This window comes from Octopus bimaculoides, chromosome 1, assembly GCF_001194135.2.
Source record: "Octopus bimaculoides isolate UCB-OBI-ISO-001 chromosome 1, ASM119413v2, whole genome shotgun sequence".
Taxonomy (NCBI): Eukaryota; Metazoa; Mollusca; class Cephalopoda; order Octopoda; family Octopodidae; genus Octopus; species Octopus bimaculoides.
The window spans coordinates 132,715,818-132,726,346 of NC_068981.1; the positions used below are offsets into that span (position 1 = coordinate 132,715,818).

The 10,529-nt window shown below is 37.3% G+C and overlaps 1 protein-coding gene across 12 annotated transcripts in view; it reads left to right on the forward strand.

Annotated features, from left to right (window-relative positions):
- Window positions 1-7,024, forward strand: part of LOC106870292 (large neutral amino acids transporter small subunit 2) — a 273,162-nt gene extending 266,138 nt beyond the window's left edge. For all 12 annotated transcript variants that reach the window (XM_052970761.1, XM_052970818.1, XM_052970793.1 and 9 more), the window contains 2 exons: window positions 1,419-1,596; window positions 6,019-7,024. In XM_052970761.1, coding sequence (XP_052826721.1) covers window positions 1,419-1,596; window positions 6,019-6,083 — 243 coding nt within the window. In that variant the 3' untranslated portion in view covers window positions 6,084-7,024. The remainder of the gene's footprint in view (window positions 1-1,418; window positions 1,597-6,018) is intronic.
- Window positions 7,025-10,529: the final 3,505 nt, after the last annotated feature.

Below are 10,529 nucleotides of genomic sequence, written 5' to 3' on the forward strand. Positions count from 1 at the left end.
ATATATATATATATATATATATATATATATATATGCTTATTATAACCTCAGGCCAACCAAAACCTTGTGAGTGGATTTCGTACTCGGAAACTGAAAGATGACTGTCGTATATATGTGTATATTTGTGTATGTGTGTGCGTGTCTTGTGTTTGTACCCCCACCATTGCTTGACAACTGATGTTGCTGTGTTTACATTCCTGTAACCTAGCGGTTTGGTAAAATACACTGACAGAATGAGTACTAGGCTTACAAAGAATAAATCCTGTAGTTGATTTCTTCGACCAACAGCGGTGCTCCAGCATGGCCGCAGTCACATGACTGAAACAAGTAAAGCAATAAAAATCTGTGCCATTTTAATCCTGAGCAAGTTATTATTATTATTATTATTATTATTATTATTATTATTGAGTGAGAGAGCAGTGCTTGCCATCCAAGTGAAATGAGTAAAATATATGAAGCCCATTATACCCATCATGACTACCCGTCTGATAAGGGTACACCAGGCACATGCATCACAACCATATGTGCATGACGTGGTGATCTCATATCAAGATAAACAGCACATGACCTTGCAGGTGGGGCCCAGTTAGAATTTTCTTCAGGTCGAGTAACCCAAAGTTCCTGAATAAGGGTTACTCTTTTACTCTTTAACTTGTTTCAGTCATCTGACTGCGGCCATGCTGGAGCACCGCCTTTAAAACGATTACGAGCTTGCCAGGATACGAACCTGGAATCTTCTGATCTATAGTCAGACGCGTTATCCATTTTTTAAGGATGTTGAATGAAACACTCATGTTTCCCAAGGTGAATTATCCAAACCCCAAAGAATTCCTCTCAACACATGGCTATGATGCTCTCCCACTACTCCTGCTCATGATCAAAGATGCACATATCATCAGCCACTAAGGAACATGTTTGAGGTCAAACAACTTACAAGCAAATCTGTGGTATTGGGCAGAATATTTGCTGTAGCCCATCTTTTATACCAAGACAAAATCAATGTACATGATAACACTTCCAGTCAGTTAATATGAGAGCCACTGTCTGGTACTGCATCAGAACATTTATCATTATTATTGTTATTGTTAAGGCTGCGAGCTGGCAGAATCATTAGCATGCCAGGCGAAATGCTTAGCGATATTTCGTCTGCCCCTACATTCTAAGTTCAAATTCTGCCGAGGTTGACTTTACCTTTCATCCTTTCAGGGTCGATAAGTTAAGTACTAAGTGCATAATGGGGTCAATCTAATTGACTGGACCTCTCCCCCAAAATTTCAGGCCTGTGCCTAGAGTAGAAAAGATTATCATTATTGTTATCATTATTATTATTATTATTATTATTATTATTATTATTATTATTATCATTATTATTATTATTATTATTTGTTTGTTTGTTTTCTTTTTTCTTTTCTTTCTAGGTCCATATATGTTTTCCAATTTTCTATCTTTGCATTTTGATATTTCTTACTGTGATGTCTTTGACTTCAAACCCACGGGAATGTTTCGTGGGTATCATTGTTGTCTGTACTGGAATTCCTATATATTGTTTTGGCGTGATGTGGAAACGAAAACCAAAAGTAATCAGAAATGCTTTGAGTAAGTATGCTGTATCTGATAACTGAGCTTATTATTATTATTATTATTATTATTATTATTATTATTATTATCATTATTACTGAGTGACAGAGCAATACATGCCATCAAAGTGACACTGGGGTAAAATATACGAAGCCCAGTCTACTCATCATGACTACCTGTCTGATAAGGGTATACCAGGCACATGCATCACAATCATGTGTGTGACATAGTGATCTCATATCAAGATAAACAGTACATGATCTTGCAGATGGGGCCCAGTTAGAATTTTCTTCAGGTCGAGCAGCCCATCCTGCTCAAAAGGTTCCTGAATAAGGGTTGTTTAAAGATGTTGAATGAAGCACTCATATTTCCAAAGGTGAATTATCCAAACCCCAAAGAATTCCTCTTAACACATGGCTATGATGCTCCCCCACTACTCCTGCTTGTGATCAGAGATGCACGTATCATTGGCCACCAAGGGACATGCTCAACTGACTAAGGTCAAACAACTAACCAGCAAATCTGTGGTATTGAGCAGAATACTTGCTGTGGCCCATCTTTTATACCAAGACAAAACAACGTACATGATAACACTTCCAATCAGTTAAGATGAGAAGCCATGAAAGACACTGCCTGGTACTGCATGCATCAGGGCATTTACTCTCTTTTACTTGTTTCAGTCATTTGACTGTAGCCATGCTAGAGCACCGCCTTTAGTTGAGCAAATCGACCCCAGGACTTATTCTTTGTAAGCCTAGTACTTATTCTATCGGTCTCTTTTTGCCGAACCATTAAGTTACGGGGACGTTAACACACCAGCATCGGTTGTCAAGCGATGTTGGTGGGGACAAACACAGACACACAAACACACACATATATAAATACATATACATATATACGATGGGCTTCTTTCAGTTTCCGTCTACCAAATCCACTCACAAGGCTTTGGTCGGCCCGAGGCTATAGTAGAAGACACTTGCCCAAGGTGCCATGCAGTGGGACTGAACCCGGAACCATGTGGTTGGTAAGCAAGCTACTTACCACACAGCCACTCTATTATTATTATTGTTATTATTATTATTATTATTATTATTATTATTTCATATATGCACGACAGATTAGACTGTTGGAAAAAAAGCAAACTCCCTAACATTGGGCTACAACAAGTAACTTTAAATGCCAAGAACCTTCCTAAGTATTCTAGGTGTCCCTAATAATGCTGTTTTCTGGAGCTGCACTAAACCTAAGTTTTATGCCAATTTCAGTGTCACTATCATACAAACAGTGTCATTTATTTCCAATATTGTGAGAACATGTCAAGCCATGGGTGAAATATACCCATACTTGAAAACAAGGAAGGACATCCAGGCATAGAAAATTTGCCTCAATAGACTATGTTAGCATGGAAAAGTATATGTTAACATGATGATGATATATGTATAATGCATGAGTGAGTGAGTGAGAGAGAGAGAGAGAGAGAGAAAGAGAGAGAGAGAGAGAGAGAGAGAGAGACTTAAAATTGAACTGAGTGTAAATTCATGTGAATCTTCTGATCAAGATTCGTAATTCTTGTTACATTTCGTATTTTAGTATAGTTTTCGTATATGTTTGTTATATATATTACTGTATTTTAACGTGTATAGAGAACCCTTCTTTGTCAAAAATTAAGTTAAAAAACATGGGAGTTTCTTATACACGGATAGTATTATAATCCCTTACAAAACTTCTTTTTTCCAAATTATAAGCTCCCAGAATTAGAGGGTTCCTTATACACGAGGACTCCTTATACACGTTAAAATACGGTATATTATATATTAATGCTTGATTTTATGTCAAGTTATAATGAAAATAATTTTATATTAAACTGAAGGATTACTCAATGTTTTTTTTTTTGACTTCGAAGTTTCAACTTGCTAAGCCTTCATCAACTATAATACATATATAACTTCCAATGAGATAAGTCGTTCTCTTAGTCCATTGCCAAACATTTATCAGTATTGCTAAATCAGGTAGGGGTTATTCCCCTTGTTTATGGAGCTCGCACACGAACTTCTGTACCACTTGTCACTTCAAGACGTACCTTCCCAAACCGAGATAAATTTGCCTTCAGAGTGTTTAATTTCGCCAGGGGCTAAATTTGCTGGTTATGGATTTATAAATATTTTCCTTTTCAATTATATTTTTTTAGAAAATCTGAAGTTGAGGAAAAAATTTAAATAGGCCTATTCTTTTGTGAAAACATTTTTCTTTCTCGGAGATGTTTAATTCAGAAAACTGTTTGTTTCTGATTTTTCACATCAGCATTAGTTCATAAATTAGTGAACTAACATTGTTATGTGCTGTTTTGTTGTTATTTGAATTTAATATATTAATGTTTAAAATCAATATTATAAATACCCTCTTGGTTGTTTTATTATGGTCGAAGTGTTAAATTGAATTACTAAACAAAGCTGAAGTGGGTAAATTTATTCTAAAGAAAATATTGCCCAGTGAGTAAATGAAATGAAAAAGGTTAGGAACCCATTGTTTAAGGTACACCACTAGTAATGATAATCATTCATTCCAGGTGGATGTTAGCATGCAGGGCGAAATGCTTAGTGGTATTTCGTCTTTCTTTACATTCTGGGTTCAAAATTCCACCAAAGTCGATTTTGCTTTCATCCTTCTGGGGTCGATAAATTAAGTACCAGCTGTGTACTGGAGTCAATCTAATCGACTGGCCCCCTCCCCCAAAATTTCGGTCCTTGTGCCTAGAGTTTTGGGTTTTTGTTGGCACTCCATCGCTTACGACGTCGAGGGCTCCTGTTGATCCGATCAACGGAACAGCCTGCTCATGAAATTAACGTGCAAGTGGCTGAGCACTCCACAGACATGTGTACCCTTAATGTAGTTCTTGGGGATATTCAGCGTGACACAGTGTGACAAGGCTGACCCTTTGAATTACAGGCACAACAGAAACAGGAAGTAAGAGTGAGAGATAGTTGTGGTGAAAGAGTACAGCAGGGTTCGCCACCATCCCCTGCCGGATCCTCAATAAACACTCACAACGCCCGGTCTGGGAATCGAAACCGCGATCCTACAACCACGAGTCCGCTGCCTTAACCACTGGGCCATTGTGCCTCCATTGTGCCTAGAGTAGGAAAGGATAATCATTCATTCTATTATAGGCACAAGGCCTGAAATTTTGAGGGTTTGGACTTATCAATTACACCAACCCCAGTCCTCAACTGCTACTTGTTTTATTAACCCTCAAAAGGATGAAAGGCAAAATCAATCTCAGTTGAATTCAAACTCAGAATGTAAAGACTGAAGAAATACTGCTAAGCATTTTGTCCAGCATGCTAATGGTTCTGACAGTTTGCTACCTTATGAATAATAATGAGACTGTGGATATCTTCTCTTCAGTTTTTGGTGCCTATCCTCACCTATGGTCATGGATGTTGGTTAAAGTCAGACAGAGTATGATTGCAAATACAACTGCCAAAATGAGGTTTCTCCACTGGATCTCTGGAGTAACGTTACTCAACAGGGTACATAGCTCAAAGGTCAAGCTGTTTTTCCAGATTGAATAGCTATTTGTCTGTGTTGAGAGTTCACAGCTCCAGTACTATAGACATGTGGTTAGAATTTGCAGGAAAGATCAGTTCTTGAAGCCAAGCCAGCTGGCAGGAGACCTAGGGGTTGATAGTTGTATAATATACAAGATGGTTGTATAATATCCATAGTCTCGCTTGGTCACACTTAAGAATTCTGCCAGAAAGTCTAATAACTGATTCTGATAGGACCCTATGGAGTGAGTAGAGAAGATCTATGGATGGATTTAATGGTCTGCTTTATAGGAAGAGACATTGGCTATGACCTTTACAGATCCTTTGGGTCAGATTGATAATATGGCTGGCAAAGTTTTATTCTAAGCAAGTTGTGATGACAAAAAGATTTTAAATATGCTAAGGTGCAAGGTTGAGTGGCTAGAGCATTGGGCTCATAATCATGAGGTAGTGAGTTTGATACCCTAACCAGGCTATGTGTTGTGTTCTTGAGCAAGACACTTTATTTCACTTTGCTCCAGTCCACTCATCTGAAGAAATGAGTTGCAACGTCACTGGTGCCAAACTGTATTGGTCTTTGTTTTTCCTTTGGATAACATCGATTACATGGAGAAGGGAGGCTAATATGCATGGGTGACTGCTGGTCTTCTATTAACAACTTTGCCTGGACTTGTGCCTCAGAGGGGAACTTTCTAGATGCAATCCCATGGACATTCATGACCGAAGGGTTCTTTACATTGAAGTTTGAAAATCTGTACCTTAATTTTGAAACTAACAATTTGTTGTTAGACAAGGCATACATATTGCAACATCTAATTCACTTCTTATAGATATATCTGATATCTTGCTTGTTTATGAAATTATAATTGTTTCATTTTCTGTCTATTTGCAGGTAAGATTACAATATTAATACAGAAGTGTACATTGGCTATGCCACAACAAGACCATTTTGAATAAACAGACATTCTTCCATAGGAAAGATGAATCTCACCATGTAAATTCTAAGCAATTTGTGCTTTTTTGACAGAAGAAATTTTGAAAAGAAAAAAAAAAAACAGTAAACAAAAACATGTATTAAGAATAAACTAAAGACAATAACAGATTGAGTTTGTTGTCGGGTTCAAGATCCAGATATTTTGAGACATGCTACTGTTTGTTGCCTTATATTTACTGAAGTCTTGAGTGAGGAACCCCAAGAGTATGGTACTGTCAGGGAAAAGAGTATTGCTAGTTAATTGTTGCAGTTGTCAACTGCACTTATTAACCATTTGGAGCAAGGAAATGGAGAAAGAGAAAATGAAAAAGCAGGTAGCTTTTCAAAGAAGTAAAATAGGAGAAATGCATAGACTAAGTTAAAAATCTAAACAGTTTATACTGAATATAGAATGTCTAAGAGCAAAACAACTGCAGAAAGATATTTCTTATGTGTGTGTATGTGTATATGTGTGTATATACATGTATGAGTTAGTGTGTCTACATATATATTATTATATATATGTGTGTGAGGGTGCATGCATATGAATGTATAAATATAAATATATATATATATGTATGTGTAGATATATATAAATATATAAGAATATATATAGATATATATATTTGTATAGATAGATATATACACATACATATATATATATATATATATATATATATATATATATATATATATATATATATAAATCTGTGTAAATGTGTGTGTATGGAGATATATATATGTAGATATTATGTGTATGTGTATTTATGAATGTGTCTATATACACATGCACACTTACACACACACAATAACGCACAAATATTTTTTTCTATTTTTATGTATTACGGCCATACTTTTTTTCTTAAAACCCAGTTGTCATCCTGGCTTTTCTTTTCTTTTACTATATTAAATTTGTGTTAATGATTTTCTGTGTTTATTTTCTTCTAAGAAGTTACTTTTCCAATCACATGTGTCTAGGTTCAGTCCCATTACGTTGTGCTCTGAGCACATGACTTCTATTGTAATCTTGGGTCAACCAAAGCCCTGTAATAGATTTGGTAGACAAAATCTGAAATAAGCCTATGATGATGATCATCATCATCATCATCGTTTAACGTCCGCTTTCCATGCTGGCATGGCTCGTGTGGTTTGACATAGAGCTGGCTATCAGGGAGCTGTCTGGACTCCAACTGTCTGTTGTGGTATGGTAATGATGTATGTATGTATGTATGAATGAATGAATGAATCAATCAATCAATGAATGAGATTAGCGATGCTTTGATGATGGCACTCTAGTGCCTCTGATAATTCTGTGCAGAACCCATTTGGTATGGAACGTTTTGACACGAGGAAATTTTGTTTTCATTCTATATAACTGGGTTTTACTAATTAGGCTTGGATCATTGCAGAAACTACAATGAAAAAGAAAAAAGTAAATAAAAGAAAGAGAGACCTATAACTGTTAAATGAATAAGTAAATACAGCTTTGTTTTTTATAGGTCAATATAAGGAATCTTTTCTTTAACAATAATCCTTTCTACTATAGGCACAATGCCTGAAATTTGGGGGAGAAGGCAGTCGATTACATCGACCCTAGTACACATCTGATATTTAATTTGTCGACCTCGGCGGAATTTGAACTCAGAACGTAGACACGACCGAAATACGGCTAAGCATTTCGCCCAGAGTGCTAACGATTCTGCCAGCTTGCCGCCTTTATTTCTTTAATAATAATAATCTTTCGAAATGTAGAACCCGTTATCTGAAGGGAGATAACTCTAAGGTATAACTTTACTTTCCTTTCCAATACATTTTAATATCGCTGTCTACCTGCCTTTCTGTATCTCCGTATGTATTTGCTTCAATCAGTGTGTTATACAGTACATTAATGGTATTATATACAGCAGCCCAAGTTTTATGACTAGATGAAAATTTGCTGCGTATATAATAAATAAAACTTATTTTTCTTGTCGACATTCATCAGCCTGCAAAATGACAGCAAAGGTTGCCAGTTACTAGAATTCATAGCATCACGGCAGTTATTTTCAAGAATTCACAAGGAAAATACGTAGGTATGTGAGAAAAATGACAACTCAGGTGAAATGGAGCTGCTTAAATTTTAGAAAAGATTTTCTTCCAGGTGTCCTCGTGCAGATAAATTTCTTCTATTCTACTATAAAATACCGCGGTCAATGAGCTAGTACCATTGCATCTGACAGGAAATTTTTTGCGTGAAAACAAAAATCCGATGAGTGCGCATTACATGTCTGTACTCTATGGCGTAATAGCCGGGAACTGATGCGGCCAATCGGTGCGACATTTTCAAAGCATACGCAAAACGAGTGGTGTTCTGCCACCCAAAGTATTTTTCCTATGCGGCATTAGTTTTGACGGGAAAAAATAAAACTTTTTGAACGCACCTCGTATATTGATTTGTTTGCCAACAATTATTATAGTCAAAGAAACTAGCTCTTCGTAGATTTGAACCAGTCATGTGCAACCTGTGACTTGTGGAAATTTCTCAATGACACGCCGAAAGAAAAATTACCTCGAAGGTTTAGTTATGCTGTTTGTCTGACAAAGAGCCGTATCGTATACGGTCCGTTCCCCAGAAAACGTTACCCATGCCTGTTAAAGACATTGTCTACTTGGTACAGGATTGACAGTTCAAGGGACTTAACTTTGTTCATTGAACACCTGAGTTATCGACACTCTCACACTATATCATATCACGAATTCTCAAAATTTAGAGGCAGACATTGTTGCGTTTTCTATTTTAATTTTTTTTTTTTTTTTTGATAACCCGATGAAGAAGAGGAAAAAGACAAATTTAATTTACGATGAAGAAGAGAAAAAAGACAAATTTAATTTACGATGAAGAAGAGAAAAAAGACAAGTTCAATTTACTTCAAACGTAGTAAAGTTTCATCCATCCACGAAACTTGTGACACTTCAAAAATTCCGTTTGTTATCACGTACGAGGAGTACTCCGTCGGTTACGACGACGAGGGTCCCAGCTGATACGATCAACGGAACAGTCTGCTCGTGAAATTAACGTGCAAGTGGCTGAGCAATCCACAGACACGTGTACCCTTAACGTAGTTCTCAGGGAGATTCAGCGTAACACAGAGTGTGACAAGACCGGCCCTTTGAAATAGAGGTACTACTCATTTTTGCCAACTGAGTGGACTGGAGCAACGTGAAATAAAGTGTCTTGCCCAAGGACACAACGCGTCGCCGGGAATTGAACTCACGACCTTACAATCGCGAGCCGAATGCCCTAACCACTAAGCCACGCGCCTTCACTACCACATACAAAAGAACATCTTTTAGTTTAATATTTCTGAGAAGAAAAGAAAAAAACCCAAACTAAAAGGCAAAACATCAAACTTTAAACCCGACATTCTTCTCATCGCATATTTGCATTGTTCTTCTCGATGACATACATTATCAGGGTAGGCAACTCGTCTCAACATCACTAACGCCGGTTGTAGTACTCAAGCAGGTGGTTCTGCTAGAACTCACCGTTCCCTGGGATGATCGTATCGAAGAGGCAAATGAAAGTGAGAGACGGATATATACTGATCTAGTGGGACTATACCAATGAAAAGGGTGCCCAGCAAGGCGTGATCCTCTTGATTTGGGATGCAGAGGGTTTGCAGACCAGTAAGTGGAAGGTCATCACGATGGAGGTGAAGACAACAGAGGTTACTTCAAAGTGACTGAGAGTCGAGAGGAGCGGGCCCAGGAAGGGGCAGTACTACCAGGAGTAGGACAAACTGGACACAAGCTGGGGTTTGATTAACTCCAGCTGGTTCGCCTGGGTGAAGGTATCTGATGTAAAAGGCCCAAAGCGCCTAATGACCTCAGGAAACATCACAAGATGATGTATGGAAAAACAAGAGTAAATATACGAGACATGGCTCATTCATTGTTCTTTTCCTTTGTTTCATGTTTTACTTTATTACGGGATTCGATAATGAAACAGGATGAGCTTAACTCTTATCATCACCTATGATGTTTTTTAGACTATAAAAATAATTATTTATATTTCGCCAACAATGGTATTTTGATTATGCTCCTTGTAATAACTGTTCACAGGGGTATGACACGAAAACACACACACACACACACGTATGTATGTATGTACGTACGTACGTTCATATATATATATATATATATATATGTAGTGAAACTACCTATCGCCATTAGATACAAAACTGCTATCGCCATTCTTCTCATTTAAATATAAACAAGCGCGGGCGTAGCGGAGAACCCATCTCCTTGTCATCACGTGACTGATTAATATTCGAAGCGGCAACTTCTTCGAACCGTTCCCGCCAGAACGCAAACTGACCAATCACAGCCCTTAATAAGGTCACGTGATAGAGTATTTTTCTGATGTCTGGTGAGCCGATAATTCGCTATAA